General features: G+C 43.9%; 2 protein-coding genes across 6 annotated transcripts in view; one reads left to right on the top strand and one right to left on the bottom strand.

Moving 5' to 3' along the window:
* ERMP1 (endoplasmic reticulum metallopeptidase 1) overlaps positions 1-14,955 on the top strand; it is a 44,488-nt gene extending 29,533 nt beyond the window's left edge. For both annotated transcript variants that reach the window (XM_027041166.2, XM_027041165.2), the window contains 5 exons: positions 842-994; positions 3,154-3,356; positions 4,080-4,195; positions 11,916-12,079; positions 12,196-14,955. In XM_027041166.2, coding sequence (XP_026896967.2) covers positions 842-994; positions 3,154-3,356; positions 4,080-4,195; positions 11,916-12,079; positions 12,196-12,360 — 801 coding nt within the window. In that variant the 3' untranslated portion in view covers positions 12,361-14,955. The remainder of the gene's footprint in view (positions 1-841; positions 995-3,153; positions 3,357-4,079; positions 4,196-11,915; positions 12,080-12,195) is intronic.
* Positions 14,956-17,255: 2,300 nt separating this feature from the next.
* RIC1 (RIC1 homolog, RAB6A GEF complex partner 1) overlaps positions 17,256-22,309 on the bottom strand; it is a 142,424-nt gene continuing 137,370 nt past the window's right edge. For 3 of the 4 annotated variants that reach the window (XM_027041162.2, XM_027041163.2, XM_027041161.2), the window contains 3 exons: positions 21,654-21,831; positions 21,320-21,508; positions 17,256-19,883 (listed from right to left, as the gene is read on the bottom strand). In XM_027041162.2, coding sequence (XP_026896963.1) covers positions 19,595-19,883; positions 21,320-21,508; positions 21,654-21,831 — 656 coding nt within the window. In that variant the 3' untranslated portion in view covers positions 17,256-19,594. The remainder of the gene's footprint in view (positions 19,884-21,319; positions 21,509-21,653; positions 21,832-22,309) is intronic. The other variant, XR_003414596.2, reaches the window with a different exon arrangement.

Raw genomic sequence — 22,309 nt, 5'->3', positions numbered from 1 at the left:
TGGAGGGTGAGTGGAAGGAGGAGCAGGGATTGGATCAGTGTGGCTCCTTCCGAACCCCTAAGGGATCTGTAGACATCTTTTATTTCAATGATTTCGTTACCATTAAAAAGCTCGTAGAAGCATATATAGGATGTTCTAGATGCCCACCTTGGGACCGAGCCACTTGCTTTTCCTGCCCAAGTTCAGATCTGCTGTTTTAGACGGCGTTGGCTCTGGTTACTGAGCACTGAAGGGGACTGTGTTACTTTGTGCTACAGATTTTCCTTACGTGCAGGCCCACGGGTAGAGTCTTGAAGGTACATCTAAATGCAAATTTAGATGAAGCCGGCACGTTGGCACATTACAAAAGCATTCGGAACGGAACTTGAGTTTTGTTGAAATGGGCTTGCTTATGCTTAAAATCCCACCTCCAATTGTTTCATAAAAACCTGATGTCATGATGTTTGGTACATAATTGGGGTCTACTGTGCAGTGGTTAACTAGGGGCGTCGAGAGGATCAGAGGTAAAGCGAGGTCACGGTTTGACCGGCGTTGGGTCTCCATCCTGGTTCTTTGCCGACCGCACCGAGACCCTGTTTCCTTGCCCCTCTCGCTGGCTGGTTGCCTGTCGCAGGCACCATTGTGGCGGGTGGGGGCGGCCCTGGTCTCTGCACCCGCCGCCCATGATGGAAGCCCCCCGCCCCCGGAAGTCGAGCCTGCTCGCGGGCACTTGCGGGGAGCCGGCCACGCCGACAAGCGCTCTTCACGGCTGGTCGGGTGATCCCGGTTCCCAAGTGAAGGGCAGCTTAAAAGCACCTCTCTGCCGACGGTAATTTTTCCTTTTCTGCGTTTTGTGTTTTAGATTAACTTCATCTACCTTGCCAGAAGCACGAAGAGAACCATGCTGAGTTTAACTCTGGTGTGTGTGGTTACATTTCTCCTCGTTTGCAGTGGGGCGTTTTTCCCATACAGCTCGCATCCCGCCAGTCCGAAGCCAAAGAGGGTGTTTCTGCAGGTGAGCGCAGTTTCGCGTGAGCGCTGTGGTTCTGGAGGGGAAAGCCTCGTGTGTGCCGCGCCGGTCAACAGGAAAACCGACAGACTTCCCTGCTGTTGACCTATTTGGTTGCACTCGGCCACTCTGGGTAAGGCAGTGAGGGAAAGACTGACCACCAAGAGGCTCTCTTATCAGCAACAGCCTTCTCCCAAGAGACTGAATTGGAAATGTCCGCTCATTCTGTCACTGTTCACGTGCTGCAAGTGCACCTGCCCAGAAAAACAAGAGCAGATGTGTGGGGTGATGAGCTCTCAGAAGTACACACTGTAAACCTGTCTGCAGGCTGAGCAAAAGTGTGAATTCAACTGGCAAAATGAAAGATATTTTAAAATGCCAGTAAAAGTGCTCTTAGGTAGCGTGGAAAGTACTGTGTCATAATGAAAGTATAATAGCTCAGGGACTAAGAACGAGATTTAGAACTGTCTGAGATTTTAGGTTTTTCTGCAGACGTTTTAGAGTTGGTACTATAAAGCAGGAGAAAGAACCAGGTTGCCTTATGTATAGTCATGTTCTGCCTTAGAGGTTGCAAGAGGCAAACAAAAGCCAACTTCAGGGGTCGCCTGGCTGTCTCAGCCGGTGGAGCAAGCGTCTCCTGGGTCTCGGGGTCAGAGTTCGAGCCCCACGTTGGACGTAGAGCTTCCTTTAAAAGACAAATCTTAAAACCAAAAAAAGCCAAGTGATAATCTGTGTAACTATTCGGGGACTTGAATAAGTTAATAGTAATATTTGAATGTAAATAGTGGGGAGGAGATACTGAAAAAGGGCCAAATATTCCTTGTGTATCGTCCTGGAGGACACAGCCACACGCTTTCTTTCTGTGACTACAATTTGCAAAACCTTCAGTGAAGAACAGCTAGTTTTCAGATTGTGTGCCTTCAGTGACTTGCCACATTTTTATAGTTACATCAGTAGTATTTAGAAAAAGCTACATTTTTATTTTTAAAAACTCCTGTTCTCATTTGTTTGGGGTTTTCTTCTTCCCCAGTGCCGGAAGTTGGCAGACTTTTCCCCAGAGGGGCCAGGTAATAAATACTTCAGGCTCTGCCAGCCGTGCAAGTCCGTGCCCGGCACGGCACAGTGGTCGCAGACGTACCTGAACGAGCGAGGGTGGCTGCATTCCAGTGAAGCCGTTTACGAGCTGGCGGTGGGCCGTGCAGCCCCACGCAGCCCTTTCTCTTCCAGTTTGATACTCTTTCCGCAATGAAGCTGTTCTAGGTAGGCCCAAGTCTGACATCTAGTGGTGACAACGAGAATTAGCTTCAGGTCACGGGGCGGGGGTGGGGGGGGGGCGGGGGTGTGTGTGTGTGTGTTAGGATGCATTTGTTTGTGGCCTTTATCTAAATGCAGTTCTAGTGTCCGTGTCTTTTAACTCTGAAATAGGTTTTCAAAAACATGTTAATGAAACTTAAATATGTATTTGTAAGGAATAATGAAACTGCATCTGTATATTGATCGTCGAGTGTGAAAGAAAGAACATTAAGCAGCACCTCATAAAACCCGCGTGTGCCCTTCCTCCCGGTTCTGCCCCCTTCCCACCTGCTAGGATGTACTCATTTGCGATCTTGAAGTTTAGGATTAATCATTACGTTATTTTTCTTTGCCACGTATGTGTGAATCCCTAAACCAGAAGATACCATCTGCCTCTTTGTGAACTTCTGAGAAGGCCGTGCCTAACTATGCATTTGTGACTTGCTGCTGTTTGCCGGCAGCATGTGAGAAGCTTGCACGTTGCTGTGTGTCACGGTGGTGCGGGAGACTCCTGGGGGGGGGGCACCCCCCCTTTATCTGGCCATTCTGCCGTTGGTGGGTGTTGGGGTGGTTTGCAGTATTCGCTGGTGTGGGCAGTGCCGAATCAGAGCTCTTGAACCTTCAGGAGTTTCTCTGAGTACACGTTCCTGAGTGGAATTGCTGGCTCGAAGGCTGCGTGCACGTTGGGGGGACACCAAGCAGTTTCCTGAAGCGGCCGTGCCAGCCCACGCCTCCCGCGGCAGTGAGGGAGGGTCCCTGTGACTGCAGCCACGCCAGTTCTTGCTGTTGTGGATGTCCTCTGTCTGTCCCTCCGGATGGGGGATGTGGGGGAGGGGATTCGAGTAGTATTCTCATCGGTCGGTTCTTTCCAGCACATGACTAGAACCTTTCATGACCTGGATGGAAACGTAGTCAAACGGGACTCTGGGATCTGGATCAATGGGTTTGATTACACTGGAATGTCTCACATAACACCTCATATTCCGGAGATCAACGACAGCATCCGAGCTCACTGTGAGGAGAACGCACCCCTCTGTGGTTTCCCGTGGTACCTCCCGGTGCACTTTCTGATCAGGTGGGTTCACTCCTGTGCTGCTTTAGTCGGGGGGTCAGTTCTCAGGTCCCGTCGCTATGCAAGTACTTCATTAGTGCAGCTGGTGAACAGAGGTCAAGTGCCAGGTACGCTGTTTGCCTGTCACTGCACAAGTTCTCCTCCTCTAGTGGGACAGAGAGCTTGGAAGTTTACCGTTGCCTTTTCAAATTTAGGAAGTCTTTCCTCTGGAAGCCCGAGTAGTTAGAAAGGCTGGCTCTCTCAACTGGTCTGGTAGATAGCAGATAACTATGAGTTGCGAACTTTCATTCCTGGGAAGCTTTTACAGTTTGGTAGTCAAGGGTTGGATAAGAAGGAGTAGGATGGGTAGTGGAGTCAAGATCGCCTGGATCCTTTGATCTTAATTTTGGGTAAGTTTTATTACCCAGTAGCCCGGGCCTTCAGAGTAGTCAGCGTGGTTTATCCTATCCATCAGAGTCGGGTGGTTTTGTTTTGTTTTTTTCGTTTATTTATCTTGAGAGAGAGCAAGAGTGGACGAGTGGCAGAGGGAGAATCCTGATGTGGGGCTTGATCCCACAGACTGTGACCTGAGCTGAAGTCAAGAGTTGGACACAACTGAGCCACCCAGGCACCCCAAGCTTATTTTCATGCCCCAGAATGTGATTCATATGTGTGACCAGGTCCAGAGGTATAGGTAGCTGTCAACTAATTAAGCATCCTAAATATTGAAGCTCCCTTTCCAAATAGGAAAAACTGGTATCTTCCTGCTCCAGAAGTTTCTCCAGGAAATCCTGCTCATTTCAGACTCGTGTCCAAAGAACAGACACCCTGGGATTCTATAAAGCTGACGTTTGAAGCAACAGGTAAGTCATAGGACATTTTTTTCTTCTCTCCTTCTCTTAAAATTCTTAATAAGTGTGTATACTTTCTCTTTAAATAATAGTAACCACAACTCAGCAAGAACGCAGTGTTTGTAAAGGTACCTCAAGCAGATTAGTAATGATTTATTGAGGAAAATTAGACTTTATTTTTTTTAGAGCAGTTTTAGGTTCACAGAAAAACTGAGCAGAAAGTAGAGCTCCCCTCCCGCCACTTCCTTTTTTTTTTTTAATTTTTTTTTTTTTAACATGTATTTATTTTTGAGACAGAGAGAGACAGAGCATGAACGGGGGAGGGGCAGAGAGAGAGGGAGACGTAGAATCTCAAACGGGCTCCAGGCTCTGAGCGGTCAGCACAGAGCCCGACGCGGGGCTCGAACTCACGGACCGCGAGGTCATGACCTGAGCCGAAGTCGGACGCTTCCCCGACTGAGCCACCCAGCCGCCCCCACCACTTCCCTTCTTAAGACCTTGCAGTAGAGTGTGGGGTATTTCCTAAAACGGAGGAGCCAGGACTGATCCATTAATTATAGCCCCTGGTTCATATTAGGATTCGGTTCACTCTTTGTGTTGCATAGCTCTGTAGGTTTTGACAGATGTGTAATGTCACGTACCCCCGTATCAGATGGAGTAGATTCCCTGCCCTGAGAGTCCCATGCACCCCCGGTCAGCCCTCTCCTCCCACCCCCTCTGGCAACCACTGATCTATGTTACTGCTTCTACTATTTTGCCTTTTCCAGACTCTCTCGTAGCGGCAGTCATAAGGTTTGCCACCCTTTCAGGACAGCTTCTTTCATTTAGCAGACAGCCCTCCTGTCTTTAGGGGCTTGATAGGTCATTTCTTTTTAGCGCTGGATGGCATTGTGGATGTACCATAGTTTATCTGTTTACCTACTGCAGAACATCTTGGTTGCAGGTTTTTGTCTAGACATGTTTTCACTTCATTTGTTTTTTTTTAATGTGTGTTTTTGAGAGAGAGTGCATGCGTGCAAGCAGGGGAGGGATAGAGAGAGAGGGAGACACAGAATCTGAAACAGGCTCCAGACTCCGAGCTGTCAGCACAAACTCAAGGGCCGTGAGATCATGACCTGAGCTGAAGTAGGACGCTTAACCGACGGAGCCACCCAGGCGCCCCTGACCTCATTTGGATAAAAACCTAGGAGTGCAGTTGCTAGATCATATGATAGGCTAGATTTACCTTTGTAAGAAACTGCCAGGCTCTTCCAGCGTGGATGTACTGTCCCGCATTGTCACCAGCATTTGGTACTGTGTTTGGGACTTGGGCCATTCTGATAGCAACGTGGTGGCATCTTCTTGTTTCCATTTGCAATTACCTAATGACCTGTGAGGCTGAGCATCTTTTCTTAGGTTATTTGCCATCTGTGTGTGTCCTCTGGTGAGGTGTCTGTTTATTAATTGGGCTGTTTGGCTTTTTTCTATTGAAATTTAAGGGTTCTCTGTGTATGTGGATAGAAGTCCTTTATATCAGTAAGTGGTGTGCAAATATTTTCTCCTGGTCTGGGTTATCTTTTCATTCTCTTAACAGTGTTTTTCACAGATTGTAAGGCTTTAAATTTAATGAAGTCCAACACAATCAGTTTTTCTTTCATGGGTCATGATTTTGGTGTTACGTCTAAAGGTCATTGCCAAACCCAAGGTCTCTGGATTTTCTCTGTTATCTTCTGCAAGTTTAGTTTTGTGTTTTATATTTAGGTCTATGATAGATACATTCTGAGTAAATTTATGTGTTTTTTGTGTGTTTTTGTTATAAGGTCTGTGTGTGGGATTCGACTTTTTTTTTTTCCTGCTTTGCATGTGGATTTCCAGTTGTTCCAGTACCATCTGTTGAAGACTGTCCCATCTCTCCCGAATGACCTGACCTTTGTCAGGAATCCGTTGACTGTGTATGCGTGGGTATATTTTTGGGCTTTCCATTCTGTTCTTACCTGTTTGTGTCTTTTGCCATCACGATGCTGTCTTGATCAAGTCTCGAAGGTGGGTGGTATCCATCCTGTCAGACTTTGTTCTTCTGCGATATACTGCTTGTCTTCTGTCTTTCCACGTATTAGTTTGCCCATATCCACAGTACAACATTCTGGGATGCTTAAATGGAAGCGCATTGAAATCTGCAGATCAAGTTGGGGAAAATGACATCTTAGGGGGGCCTGAGTGGCTCAGTCAGTTAAGCATCTTACTCTTGATTTCGGCTCAGGTCACGATCTCACAGTTCATGGGTTTGAGCCCCGAGTCAGGCTTTGTGCTGACAGTGCAAAGCCTGCTTGGGATTCACTCTCTCCCTCTCTCTCTCCCCTTCCCGCACTGGTGCTTTCCCTCTATCTCAAAGTAAATAAACACTTTAAAAAAATGACATCTTAATATTTTTTCCTGTGACGTGGAGTATCTCTGTTTATATCTCATTTATTTTCTTTCATCAGAACTATATTTTGTAGTTTTCCTCATACAGATTCTATATACAACTTCTGTTAGATTTGTACCTCAGTATTTCATTTTGGGGGATGCTAATGTAAATAAGAGTTTTCATTGATGGTATGTAACCATGTAGCCTGCAACTCTGCCATCATTGTTTATTAGTTTCAGGAGATTTTTGGTTGATTCTTTGGGATTTTCTACATAGATGATCATGTCATCTGCAAACAAAGATGGTTTTATTTCTTCCTTCCCAAATCTGTTTTTGATCTTTTATTGCTTCTTCTCGTCTCACTGCATTAGCTAGGACTTCTAGTATTTTGAAAAAGACTGCTAAGAGGAGTAGTAAGTGTGGGAATCCTTGCCTTGCTCTTGATCTTAGGGGGAAAGTGTCTACATTTTTACCATGATGTTAGTCGGCCCTTTATCAGGTTGAGGAAATTCCCCTCTATTTTTAGTTTGCTGAGCTTCGTGAATGGATTTTCGGTTTTGTCACATGTTTCTGTTTGCTGATATGACCATGTGATTTTTCTTTATTAGCCTTTTGCTGTGATGGATTATATTAACTGGTTTTCAGAGGCTGGATCAATCTTGCATACACGGAATAAATCCCACCTGGTTGTAGTATATAATTCTTTTTGCACATTGTTGGATTTGATTTGCTGATGCGGAGGATTGGTTCTGTGTCTCCGGAGCTCCGGAGAACTCGAACATAGGAAGTTCACTTTTGAAAGTTCCTGCTACTGTTCACTTGTATCATTCTTGAATTTCATATAAATGGAATCATCCAGTATGTAACATTCGGGGTCTGGGTCATTAGGCATAATGTTCTTGAGATTGAGCTATGTTCTTTTGAGTATTAGTATTTTATTCCCCACAAGTAGTGTATGAGAATTCCAGTTCCACATTGACTCTAGTATTTTCTGTTCTTTCCATCATACCATTTCTGACGGGCATTTAGTAGTAGCCCTTGCATTTCTCTGTAAGTCATGACGTGGAACATGCTTCCAAGTGCTTACTGACCATTCAGGTATCTTGCTTTTGTGTCTTCATTTCTTCTTCCCTTCTAAAACTTGGGCTTACTGATTTATAGGAGTGCTTATGTTCCAGATCAAAATCCTTTATCATATATATATATATATATATATATATATATATATATATATATTTTATCCAGATGTTCTCGTCCATTCATTTTTTTTTTTTTTTATTAAAGTTTATTTATTTTGAGAGAGACAGAGACCAGCGTGAGTGGGGGAGGAGCCGGGAGAGAGAATCCCAAGTAGGCTCCGTGCTGCCAGCACAGAGGCCCAGTGTGGACTCAAACCCACGAAGCTGTGAGGTCATGACCTGAGCTGAAACCGAGAGTTGTACACTTAACCAAATGAGCCACCCAGGTGCCCCATGTCCATTCATTATCTTAAAGGAGTCATTTGATGTGTACAAGTTTTAAATTTTTGTGAATTCCAATTTATCAGGTTTTTCTTTACAGTTAATACTTTATATGTCCTCTCTAAAAAATTCTTGCCCACCGGAGGTCAACAAAGATAGATTCTGATGTTTCCTTCTAGAAGCTTCATAGCTTTAGCTGTTACATTTAGGTCTGTGATATACTTTGAAATAATTTTTTGTGTACGATGTGAGGTAGAAGCCAAGGTTCTTTTTTTTAAAATGGATATCCAGTTGTTCTAGCATTATCTGTTGAAAAGACTTACCTTACCCTATTGAACTGCTTTGGCATCTTTGTCCAAGTTAATTGGATTGTATACCTCAACTTTTGCCCACTTTTTACTGAGCTTCCTCGCCCACTAGTAGGTTTCATTTTTGTATTTTTTTGATGACTGTGACCATTTTATTTACACTAAAGAGTAAATAATTTAGGTGCTAAGGCATAGTTTAACTCAGAAGGGACTTGAATATCTAGTATGCAAAGAAAGCTGGAGGACAGACACAAGATGGGAGAAGGGAAGTAATAAAACTTGGTAGCTAACCATGGAATGAAGCCCTTGCAGGGCATTCAGTGCCTTAGCTGATGCTTTCAGTGGTGGATACTTTTGTTTTCTCTGGGCTTTTAAAATTTAATTGGAAATCAATTTATTTTGCACCAACCGGTTTTTTGTCATGCCAATAATTATTTCTGATTTTTAATCACCAGCTTGTAAAAAGGAAGCACAGAAAAATCCAAACCTTTCTCTATCCTTTATGCACAATTTGGAGAATTCCAGTAAAATTTAGGTTCCTGGCAGGCAAGTTGCACATCTACTGCCCTATATTTTGTGATTACAAATGTCAAGAAATCAGAAAAAAATTGTGTGGGTCTGTGTACCAGTTACCATATTTTTAGTTATAGAAGCTTTGCAGCTTAATGATCATAAGGGTGAAAATCCATTGTAATTTTGTTATTATTTTCCTTGCTATTTTTGTTTGTTTTCCATATGAACTTTAGTATTAACCTAAGTGATATAAAATTTATTACTAATTGGTGTTTTGGGGGAGTATCATAGTAAGTTTATAGAGTAAGGAGAACGGACATAATTTTTTCACCCTGTCCATGAACTAGCAATGTCTTTTCACATGTTCATATCGACTTCTGTCTTTCCTAAGTGTTAAAAGATTTTCCTCATCTAGTTTTTGTGGCTGACATAATTGGAATTTTCTCTACCTTTATGTTCTCTAACGGGTTATATTTGTTGGCGTAAAGGCAGCTGGTTTCTGTAGGTCAAATTTGTATCTTTGCTACCTCACTGAATCTTTCACTTTTTGCGTTAATCATCACTCCTCTAGAGTTCTCCAGGTTTACTAGGAATTGCCAACCTTTAAATGGCCAGATACTATTTTAGGCTTTGCCATATGTCCCCAATGTAGACTTTTTTGTTAACTACTGTTTAAATACGTAAAAAACATTCTTAGCCTGTTAGCCTTACAAAAACAGACCAAGTATATAGCTTATTGACTACAGCGTATCGACTGCAAATAGTCTTTCTTTCTTTACCAGTTCCTAGGCCCATAACTGATGTGTCTAAGTGGCTGATGGTGTGGAGCAGCTGTGGATGTAGTGAGCAAGCGTCCTTGTTTTACTTAGAGCACAGGTCTCATGTGTTTCCCAACATGTGAGAGACTAGCCTTAGGCCTGGGGTGTATATTTTGTATCCTGTTAAGCAAGCGTTTATCAACTGTCATTTCTGGACTGTTTTTCTAAGGAATTGGGTTTTAATTTTAGAAAAGGCTTTTTTTTTTAAAGCATCTGTCTAGGGTTTTTTTCTTCCTTGGGTCTTTTAACGTGGTTTATTCCACTAGGTTATGGCTTATTTTCTTAATGTGATGTTGGATTTTGTGTGCTACAATTTAGATACTTTCTGTTAATACTCCTGATACTGGTCCATGTCTGTTTATTTTTTTGGTTCTCTTTAATCAGATTTAGTTATATGTTACCCATAAATGTATAAACGTGATAAAAATGGTAAGTCTTCCTTAATTTCCAGTACCACGGAACAGTTTAGGAAGCATTTGAACTGGCTAAAACGTTGGCTTAAATTCCTCTCTGAAACCATCTGGGCATGGTGTTTTTTCGTGGGGGGTAGTTTCCTAACTTTTTCTTGGGAAATTCATCTAAGATTTATCTCTCTCGTACAGTACAAGAGAGTACAGTAATCTGTTTTCCTTAAAAAGTATCCACATTTCATTTGGGTTTCCAAATTTAATAGTACAGAGGTCTGCTTGTAGTCAACGTGTGATTTTAAACATTTCTTCTGTTTATTTTTCTTACTCTTTTTGTATACTTGTGTTTTCTCGGCTCCACTCCCCTTCCCGTCTCTTTCTTAACCAAGTTAGCTAGTAGAGTTGTTACTAAAAAAATCTGATTTTTAGAATTAAGTTAGGTCTGTTTATTTCTGGTCTCTACTTTCTTGATTTCTTCTTATCTGTAATATTTGTTTTCTGTTCTCTTTGTTGTACTATTTTATAAAAAAAATGTTTATTGCTATGGATTTTCCTCTTATCACTGCTTTTCACTGTTTACAAAAAACTTGTGATTTTTGTTCAGATTTCCTTTTTCTCCTAGAAGTCTTTTAATTTTCAGGTAGAAAGCTATTTTGTGTTATTTGTAATATGTGTTATGAAATGGATGCTTTCCTTCCTAAGTTAATATTTTGAGTATTTTGTGTCCCCTTTAGAAGATACGTTCTGTGTTACCAGCTTGTAAAGTTTGATGTGTATATATATCCATATAATCTACTTCACTGATCTTTTTGTGTTCAACTGATGTCTTGTACTGACAGTGGAGTGTTAGTTTCTTATTTGTAGTCTTCCTATATACCTAGGTATCTTTCTGCATCTCCTGTATTTTGCTTCAAGTAGTTGCTGTTACTTAATGCACAGGATTCACAATTTTGTGTCATTGTGAATTAAAACTTTTAGTATTAAAAAGTGCCTTTTTACATTTAGTGCTTTTGTCTTGAATCCTGGTTTTTTCCCCTGATATCAAAGAGGTCTTTTTTAAAAATTGCTAGCCAGAAACCCCTTTGTTTATTCCTTTATTTTTACCCTTTCTGAAACTCGTGTTTTTTGAATAATCCGAGTTATTTTTTTTCCCCCTTTTCACATTTATTTCTATGACTGATGCATTTGGTCTCAACTTTGTTCCAATATTTTGTGCTTTGCTATATTCCATTTTGTGTGATCGGTCATCTTTGCTCTTTAAAATATTTTCTGGCATTTTAGGAAAGTGTACAGTTTTGTTTTGACCACATATGATGTAGGAAAGTGTGTATTTTCCTTTGACCCCATAACCGTGGAGCCTTTTACTGTCTGTGTCAGTGTCTCGCGGGCTCTGAGTCTGCTTACCCAGCTTCCCTGGCTCCCTCTTGGTGTCGGTCACGCCCCCCACTGGACACTGGTCTTCCACCCTCACTGGGATGTTGTCTTCGAAATGTGTCTGGACAGGTTAAAACCCTCACTGTCCGTTCTTCTGCTGTAGTTTTCGAAGGTCCCTCTTGGTTAAATGAAGCTTATTCTCTGGATTTCTGAAGGCCTCGCAAGTGCTAGGTTCTTGTATGTTTAGATGACAGCTTTTGTCATTGTAAATTTCTGCTGTGCCTCGTGACCTACCTCATTACTTACCCCGGTTGACACACGCAGAACATCCGAGCCAGGAGACCTCCCTTAGGTCTGGAGCGAGAATCTTTCAAGTGATGTAAGGTGTGCCTTCATAGTCTGGCTTGGTGGTGAATTAACTGCTTCTCCCGATGCCTTTTGAAAGACTGTTCCTCTTACCTTTCAGGACCAAGCCACATGTCGTTCTACATTCGCACCCACGAAGGGTCAACGCTTTCTCAGTGGTCTCTTGGCAACGGCACCCCCGTCACCAGTAAAGGCGGGGACTACTTCGTATTTTACTCCCACGGGCTCCAGGCCTCTGCGTGGCGGTTCTGGATAGAAGTGCAGGTGGGGATTTGCCAGCTCTGCCACGGTCACCGCCAGGCTCCCGGGTGGTAACGTGGTAAAAACCGGGCTGATTCTGCCTTCAGAGAACTAAAGCACTGCCAACTGTTCTCTGCTAGGTCTTGGAAGAACGGCCTGAAGGAATGGTCACCGTGGCCATTGCTGCCCACCACCTGTCTGGTGAAGAGAAGAGGTCCTCCCAGCTGGATGCCCTGAAAGACAAGTTCCCAGACTGGACGTTTCCCTCAGCCTGGGTGTGCACGTACAGTCTCTTTGTGTTTTAATCTTCTGGACGGGCTCAAAGCACATGCCTGGCAGGATACCCCCCGTGACGTGCTTTCTCCCTGCGTCACGTGGGTATCTGTAATGTAAGTCCATGATTTTTCATGAGCACGTGTTCAGATTGTAAGTCCGTGGTTTTTCAGAGCTTGGGGGCAGATGCTCTTCACGGCCACACACCTAGCGCAGTGGGTAGTGACGCATGGCCTTTTTGACACTTGAAGACGCCAGTTTTCTGGCACTTAAGCACATGTGGGTACTACCACTACACATGGAAGTCCTTTTCTGTGACCTTAAGGATTAAAGCCAACCGACCACTTCAGTAGTTCTCCCCTTAGAATCATGAACGGTGTAGAGGGCACCGTGAGCCCGCTCACTGTTCACTAGACAAATGACGTTTCCAGTCGAAGCTGTGGAGGGTAGCTCGGATGCCGTTCCCCGGAGTGGTAACTCCCCTGCGACGGAACCAGGGGTACAGAAGGCGGTTCCGGCAGGGGCTGGGGACGGGCAGTGGGCTCCGGGGGCCCCGGTCCGGGCCCAGAGCTCTGCTTCCTCCCCACCTGCCGCGCAGCCCAGCCCCGAGGTGGGGAGCTGTGCCGTGCTGGGGACTCAAGACCATCGTTCTGATGCTTGTCTGAGGCTGCTCTCGAGGCCCAGGATACCCTGTTCCGCCCTCTCCACCTTGTCAGTCCGAGAGCAGCTGCAGCTCCTGCTGGGTTCTCGGAGGCTCTTCTGGTTCAGGACGTCGTGTGCGCAGTCACGCATCTTCAGTTCTGTCCCCAGAGCATGCAGTTGCCGTGGCAGGAAGAGAGTAAGGAGAGGCTGGGCATTTTATGAATCTTCTCTTCTCCAAGGTTCATGCTTCAGGGCATAATTGTACTGACGCACAGAGTCCTTACTCGGTCCGGATAGTTGCTCAAAGGCTGTCCAGCGGAGCCGGCCTTGCTGGGCCTCGGGGGCGGTGGCCCATGCCGGAGCGAGGCCACCGAACCTCTGGCCGCTGGGATTCGGGCCCTGCGTCACGGCAGGCCCAAGACCCGGAGGTACTTTTCGTTTAGAAGGCGGGTGCCGGCGGGTCCCCCCGGCTCCGTGGCTGTGGCACTGCAGGGATTTGGTCAGACGAGCGATAACTTCTGCTAGCTCTCCTTTTTCCCTGGAGATTAGCAAGCAGAGGCCAAAAAGACATTTTAAAGAAGAGCCCCGGTAAAACGAACAAAGCGTCCCTCCGCTCCTCCCGCACAGAGCATCCCACGTGTGCGTCGCAGGCCCGGTCACGCTGCTCCTACCCCTGCTGAGTCTGGTCTGTGACTCCCCGCACCCTGACTGGGCACCCCCTCACGGCACTGCTGGCTGGCACGCGTGTGGCTCCCGGGCCTCGTCGAAGCCGCGCGTTAGTCTCAGTGCTGCGAGAACCTGGCTCCTGCCAGATTTCAAAATAGGGGCGGATTTTCTGTCCCTGTGGTTAATCTTAGATTACATGGAAAAAAACAAAATGCCGTATTGAGGAAGGACATTGTTACATAACAATTCTTTTCTCTTTGGGAAGGAGGTTGGTTACTCCCTTTTGCCAATAATCATGATTCTCTTTTTGCCTTTAGGTTATTTTCCTTCGTGAACAGGATCTCTTGTTTTGGTTTTCAAGTCACTTGTCTCAGGGCACATTTAGTATTTGGGCAGATGGTTTTAGTGCCAGAAATGGTTGGGTACAGATGATACTCGTGGCTCTGTTCATAAGCACACTGTCTGGTTTGTCAGCGAGCGGCCTCTGAGATTAAAGAGCTTGTTTTCTTTGAGTATCTGACCATTCAAAACTCATTTCTGAAAGGGTCTTTCCAGATTCTAACCAACGCATTCTTTCCTGTACAATTTAAATGTAAGTAGCCCAGTACTGTACATTCAGTGAAAATGTGAAGAGTTGGGATTTTGAAGAAATGCTTAAAATTTACCTTGTGCCTGACCGATGAGCGACTGTTGCACGAAGTATTTGTTCCCACAGTTTAGCTGATATAAATGAGCATGAGAGGATTTCGAAGATGTTACCACTGAAGGGGCCATAGCCAGCTGATAACTCAGGAAGCTGCAGGGACAATGTCTGTCTTCTCTTTTCACTGGTCGCTGACTTGAGATTAATTGTTGCCTTACGTTACTGAAATAAACTTTTTAACAAACTAGTTAGTATCTTTAACAGAAAAAACAGATCTTTGTTGTTTTTCTGTGTCCCCATCGTTGAAGGGTTATTTCAAGTCTACAGGGCCTTTGAAAAGACCTAGATGGCTCACGTGGACAGGACAGTTATCCCTAAGGGGTCATGTGGGCAGAGAGTTCAACATGGAAATGTCTAGCTTAGCATATTTTGTCAGTGAAATACCGAGAAAATCGCTGAAGGATGTGGGGATGGGCAGAAGAAATGGTCTTTCAGCCAGTGGCCCGCTGCTCACTCTCCTCTCCACCCAAGGAAAGGGCCCGGCCCCTCCCCGCAACAGAGCTCCCTGCGCAAGTTATGTGGCTTTCCCGGTGAACTCCCTTGGAAACAATGGGAGTATGCTTTCTCATCGTACACCTTGCCTCCTTTTAGGGCCAATAAAGCCAAAATGCATTTAGGCCTCTGTATGTCTGACTCTCTTTATTTAGAAAATGTCTTCGTTAACGTTGAAGTACATTAGTGTAGATTTTTTTTGATACTACTACTTCCTTACTGATTTGTAAAAATAAAATTTCTTCCAGTTTGGCCCTATACCATGACCAAGTGGGATTTATCCAAGGAATGAAAAGTTGGCTTAACACCTGGAAAATCAAAGTACCACACCATGTGGTAGTTGTTGTTACTCATTCTATTGATATGATCACCTCAGTAGATACAAAGCTTAACACCTTTTCATGATAAAAACACTCAGCAAACAACTGATTGACTGTCTTTATCAGGGTGAGGAAGCTCACTTCTACAAAACACCGCTAACATCATCATGTGTGATGAAAGACAACCAGCATGTCCTCTACTGCCACTGAGTGTACTGAGGCTCCGGCCAGGGCGGTTTGGCAAGAGACATCTAGATTAGAAAGGACAAATTAAATCTGTTTCTAGGTACGGATGACATGATCTTAATAAATGAATTCATTCAGCAGTGTTGTAGGAATGTATCAATACACAGCTGTCAACTGACTTCTGTAACGAGAAAATTCTCTTGACAGTAGCAGTAAGAGTCAAGTACCTAGTACTAAGCATAACAAAAGTACAAGATTCTTACACCGGATACTAAAACATTGCTGAAGGAAATCCCACGTTTGTGGATTGAAAGTTCTCCCAAATTGATCCACAAATTGAACACAATCCCAGCTCGTGTGTGTGCGCACGCGCACAGAAATGGACAAGCTGATCCTAAAATTCATATGGAAATGCAACGACCCATAATAGTTCAAACAGTCTTGAAAAACAAACTTTAAGAGTCCCATATTCAAAACTTCCTACAAAGTAGGGACGGTAATCAAGACAGTGTGAACACATATCAATATAATAATACAATTGACCGTCCAGAAATAAGTCCCATGTGTTTATAGTCAAATGATTTTTGGCAATTCAGTGGGAAAAACATTTAAATGGTGCTGGGACAACTGAATATCCTCCTATAAAAGAACCAAGTTAGATCCCTCACTTTATACCATACACAAAAAATTAACTCAAAATGGGTCAAAGATCTAAATGCAGGAGGTAAAACTGTAAATAAAATTTAAAAAACCAAAACAACAAAACTCTTAGACGAAAACACAGGCACAGATCTCCATTACCCTGTGTCAGGCAGCGGTTTCCCAAAGCACAAGCAACCAAAGAAAAAGTTGAGCCTTCACCAAAATGAACAACTTTCATGCTTCAAAGGACAGTGTCATGAAAGTGACAAGGTAAGCCTTTAGAATGCGAAAATACTTGCAAGTCATATCTGATCAAGGTCTAGTATCCGGAATGCATGAGGAACTCTTGCAAAGCAACAAAAAGATAAATGACCCAACTGTGAAATTGGCTAATAGCCACATGACGAGCCACCAGCCACCACGAACATGCACGTCTACGTCGTAATGACACCGCTTCCCACACAACTCGGATGGCTCAACCAAAGATACAACAACAAGTGATGATGGGAGAAACTGGAACCCACCTCCCCTGCCAGTGCAATGTAAAAAAAATGGCACGGGCACTCTGGAATGTGGTTAAGATTTCCTCGGAACATTAAAACCGGTTATGTGACCAAGCATTTTCACTCCCAGGGAAAACTGAAAACATACATCCACTTGGAAACCTCTATGTGAGCGTTCACAGTAGCCTCATTCGTGATAGTCACAAAGTGGTAACCACCCAGATATCTCAACTGACGAATGGACAGATACACTAGATGCATGAAGTGTAACACTATTCAGCCTTAAAAAGGGATGAAGTCACGGATATGTGAAGATGGACCTTGAAACCATCCTGCAAAGTGAAAGAAGCCACACAGAAAAAGCCGCATATTCTATGACTGCATATATACCAAATGTCTTCAGAAGAGGGAAATCGATAGAAACAAAGATTTAGGAAAACAGGGAAGTCAGAATCCCCTTTAATCCCACCTACTAGAGGCAGGTGGCCCGTCTCCTCTACATTTACGCAATTTTGTTTGATGGAAGTCCTTTTCATTACATTTTGGATGTTTTCCATGTCCTCAACATGGATTTCTCTTCCAGACTTCTGCGGTCAGACATACAGGATGCTGCCAACTCTTGATGCTCCTATCCTAAATGATTCTGCATATAAATTTTTAAGCTGTCTTGATTTGTAGTTATTTCATAAGGAAAATTCTATGGGGCGGAATTACATAATGAAAAGAATATTTCCGTGGCTTTTAATAAATACACATTTTGCTGTCAGCCTGAGTGATGAATAAACACAAGTGCGTGTAATGGTTTTATTGCCCTTTACCAAGTAAAAAAAAAGTACACATTACAGAAGTAGCAGCAACTTTAATTACAAGCAAACGTTGACTCTACCCCCACCCAAATGACTTCTTGTTTTGGTATCAGCAAATAATTCAAACTTCAAATAGTTCTACTGAATACTGAAATTCATTGGTTAAAATTATGGCTTAAACATTGACATGTGAACCAAACAAGGCAAAATAAAAATACGAATTAAAAAAAAAAAGTGAAGTCTATTACAAATTACCAAGAGAAGATTTCTGTAAACCTCCCAATTGTTCCGCCTTAGGGCCGTCCATTTCCTATTACATGGAAAAGCAAGTCTAGGAGACCAGATTCATTGGTGGTGTTCCCCACAGGAGCACAGTTCACTTACTGGTGCCCTGCTTGTAAGAGTGCAGGACGGACCCAGCAGCACATTCAGAGATTTGAGAGGATCACAGCTGTTTACAACGGTGAATCATTTTTATTGACCGCATATTCACACCAAACACAAAAATAATGCTAGTTCTCCTCTCCTAATGGACTAGGACAGGAGAAGAAATTTCAGGTTGGTTTCTTGCTGGGCTGCATGTACTCACACGGGAAACATTATTGTTCTATCCTAAGATTCAGGAAAGGTGGTTTAAAACAAAGGCTTAAATAAAGTAGCACCAGAAAGAGCAGGTACCATAATCACATATCCCACCCGTTCAGGAGTTTGGGGACGTGACGTTACTGCACTTGTAATGTAAAAAGTAAATGATAGTAAATTACCAAACTCAATAATTTAAAACACTTTGATGAACTTTGAACTAAGCAATTTCAAAATGCTTTTGAGTTTCCCTTCGAAGGAAACCTGGCCAGGACAACTGTATCCAGCCATTTACTTTAAAAAGCCAGGATAGAGGACCAACTTTTATTTTTAAACTGTAATTGCACTACGAGAAAGGAGGCTGTTTTACATAGTGGTATGAATTTGGTCCACATCAAATACATCGTTATTACAAAAATAAACAAGTTTGTTTTTGTAAAAAATAACATTGCATTCCTTTGTTCAAATTGCACAGTACAAACAAGCTATCTAAATTAATACTGACAGAAGGTAACCGGATGTACATACCGTGGATATGCGTTTAGTCTGAAGCAATTAGGATAGGAGTATGCAGGTAGGTTTTCATAATGTATGAAAACTAACATTTAAGTCCTATCTAGAAATACATAAAATATTTTAAAAGTTACAATGAAGAATGCATTGTTCACATAGTAATTTTTAGTAGCCGTGATAATACAGGATTCAGCAGTCTATTTACATGAAAGTCCCATTTTTATTCAATTTACAAAAGCAATAAATAAGAAACTACATTAATTTGCACAAAACCTGTTTGATTTCATGATCAGTGTGACCGTTTCCGTTACTGTATGACCAAGCCGATAAACCTGTTCTCTTCTCTGAAGACTGCTCAGATTTGGAAAGAAAAGCAAGTCTTGTCTCTCTTCCAAGAGTGAGAATAGCCATGCAGAATCCAGCATAAAACCTTACAGATTATAATATAAGCCCTAAAAATATGAACAGTGCCTCTGAGTATATTTACACAAGAGTATTCACAAAAAGATACAGTTCTCGGATACAAAATAGTTTAGTGGTATCTAACAGCATAATTGATAAGAACCCCCCCAGACCTCTGCCCACACGGACTGGCAGGAATCAAGCTTGCTAAGAGAGCAGGCACACAGCTTCCATCAATTCAGGACTGGGACTGAATGGGCTACAAAAGGCCAAGGAGCACGACCCTGTCACAACAGCCACACGGTGTGCCATGGCAGGTGTCCATTCAGGAGGCCCGATGACGGAGCCCAGTGCTCTCCATCCGAAGGGGCACACAGGTAGCTCAAGTACCTGATGAGCTACAGCAAGCACCTTAGCATTTAAATTTAAAAAGCAGTCTGGACACACGCTGAACCAGAAAACACGTAAGAAGCTGTTAAGTAGTGAAAAAGTAGGCTCGTCTAGGGCAAAACAATCCCAAGGTTTAGGAGCTACCATTCTTTACGAATAAAATCAAAATATTCTCATGTACAACTGTACAGTGCTCTTTATTACTTTCCACTGCAGCTTAAAAAATTTTATGAAAAATGATTTGATATCACATTTTTATGGAGTCAGATTTCTTAGAAGAGAAAGAGTTAAAGTTCAGTAATACCTTACCAGAGTCTCTGAGTTCTCTCCCTGGTTAAATCGTCCAGCTAGGCCAGTTTCCTCAGTTGCACATGCCGCTGCAAGTTAACACTGCCCGTGGTGATGGCACGCCGCTGCCGTTAGGACACAGAACAGTCGTAAGTCCCGTCTTGAAAGGATTCCTCCTCCTCTGCTCGGGCTGCGTCCTCCTCGTTCCTGCCGACCAGACCGCTGCCTCCGACCTCGCCCTGGGGGAGGCTTCCATGGCCCGAGGGGCCCCGGCTTTCCTCTGCCCGGGGCCCAGTGTGTTCAGGAGTCTTACCCGCAGTTATTGGCTGGAAGGCTTCAGGCTGGACCTGCTCCTCTGTCAGCTCACTGAACTTCTGTACTTGTGGCTTAATGATGTTTAAGAATGGCTTATATCCAGGACTAGGTAGAGAGAAAAGAAAATTAGCTCTCTACTGCCACATTGGAAATGCTCCATGGAATGTTCTGGATAAACTCCTAAATGCTGAAACTGAGGTCAATGCTAGATGTTGCGTGGAGGGGGAGGAGGCACAGGGTAGGAAATGATGCCGCCCCCCCCTTGGTGTCCTGGCCAGCACCGGGGGGGGGGGGGGGGGGGCGCCTTTAGTGTGTGTGTCTTACAGCTCTGAGCTCGAGGAGCAAGGACTAACATTCTCCAGTAGTAGCATAATTCAAAAATCCTATTCCACAGGGCGCCTGAGTGGCTCAGTGGGTTAAGCATCTGACTCTTGGTTTAGGCTCAGGTCATGATCTCACGGTTGGGGAGTTCAAGCTCCACATGGGGCTTGTCCTTCACGCTGTCCTGGCAGCGTGAAGCCTGCTTGGGATTCATTCTCTCTCTCTGTCTCCCCCACTTGGGCTCACTCCCTCTCAAAATAAAAAACAAACTTAAAAAAAAAAAAATCCTATCCCACAGTGTAAGGACCAACAGAGTTACAGACTTGAAAAAGAACCTTCACAGGGTACATCTAATCTTAGTGAACTTGGCGACTAAGAAACAAACTAGCTCCAAGTAAGGGAAACCCCAAATCCACACCTAGCTGGTTATAAAGGACTAGAAGCCAAAGCTCTTAGCTTCTAACCACTAACTCTTAACTTGGGCTTGCTGGTCACTGCTATGGACTGTTAAATGCACACACTCCTCTTTTCAGCAGATGCTTAGAGGTTATTACCTGCAGTTCTACAGAACCACAGATCTCATGTTCCAGCCTAACTCTGAGACCACCTGTGCCATGCCGCTCTGTACTCACACACATGGCTGGGTAGAGAATGGTGACTACAGAAAACCGCTTGAGAAGTGAACGTGTGGGGGCACCTGGGTGGCTCAGTCCGTTAAGGGTCTGACTTCGGCTCAGGTCATGATCTCACAGCTTATGGGTTCCAGCCCTGCATCAGGCTGTCAGCACAGAGCCTAGAGCCTGCTTTGAAGTCTCCGTCTCTCCCTCTCTCTGGCCCTCCCCCGCTGGCACTCTCTCCCCCTCTCAAAATTAACTAGGGGCACCTAGGTGGCTCAGTCGGTTAAGCATCCGACTTCAGCTCAGGTCATGATCTCATGGTTCGTGGGTTCGAGCCCCGTGTCGGGCTCTGTGCTGACAGCTCAGAGCCTGGAGCTTGCTTCGGATTCTGTGTCTCCCTCTCTCTCTGTCCCTCCCTTGGCGCGTTCTCTCAACATAAATACACATAAAAAAAAGTGAACAGAAATGAATGTGTGAAAGCACTTTTATTTCTACCAACCTAAAAATCTCCAAATAAATTTAGCAGAACTAAACCTTACTCGGAAGGGGCAGGGCCCACCCCAGGACAGCAGAGGTAACAAGCCTAAGGAGCCCCACACTTACCAATCCGTAGAGGCCCATCGGTCTACCGCATGTAGCCCTGTCTTTATGTTCTGTAACATCTCTCCATCCACCTCCGAAGACTGGATGAGCAGCAGGATCTGGCTGATTACTGAGGATTCTCGGAGAATCAGGCCTATGACGATGCACCAGTCTAGACACCCTGCCTCCATGAACATGTGCAGCAAGTACCTATGCATGAGAAGAAACACAAAGATCGACACTAAGAAGCCGCAGATGGAGACGGGAATCGTCATCAGGAACGGAGCCCCTGTACGCTATATGCCCAAACACGCTGAGTAGGCGTTCTGGGCTTCTGAAAAACTGAGAAACTCACCGAAGCTGGACCTGGGATTTATGAGGCCCCTTACTGGCCAACTCCATGGAGATGTGCTCCAGCTCCGACTGAGTTAAACTGAGTGTGGAGAAGTTTTCATCCACCATTGTCCAGTCTCCGTCCACCATGGAGCTACTTTCCGTCAAATCTGTGGCTGAACCAATACTGCATTCATCACCTGATGAGAAAGGGCCGAAAGTTACAAACTAGCTTCATGAAGAAAATGTTCAATTTGAAATATTAGCAGTTCCTCACATGTGGATTTCTGCTCGGAATTCTCAAAGCCAAACATTAAATCCACTGCTAAAACTCCCATGTTATGTTAACAGTAGTAGATATTAAAAAAAAAAAAAAAAAAAAAATTCATTAGAGAGAGACCCAGGCACAGAGAAACACAACCGCCACCTGTGAAGTAGTCTTGCCTGCCTCCAAAACCAATCGAGCCAGAATCTGATCGGTCTTTAGATACAATTATTAATTTACAAAAAATACAGAGGAGAGGGTCGAGCAATGAAGAAGCAATCACCAAAGTCCACATTTTGAGAAAATCCACAGAAGCAAGTTTCATCAATGAAAATACTGCAAAGGGTTTAAAAAAAAAAAAAAAAAAAAAAAAAAGGATGGGGAGAGAACAATCAGTTTTTAAAGAGTTGAAA

Source organism: Acinonyx jubatus, chromosome D4 (genome assembly GCF_027475565.1).
Source record: "Acinonyx jubatus isolate Ajub_Pintada_27869175 chromosome D4, VMU_Ajub_asm_v1.0, whole genome shotgun sequence".
NCBI classification, from domain to species: domain Eukaryota; kingdom Metazoa; phylum Chordata; class Mammalia; order Carnivora; family Felidae; genus Acinonyx; species Acinonyx jubatus.
Note: the sequence above shows the minus strand (reverse complement) of the source record. Positions and strands in the feature narration are given on the sequence as shown.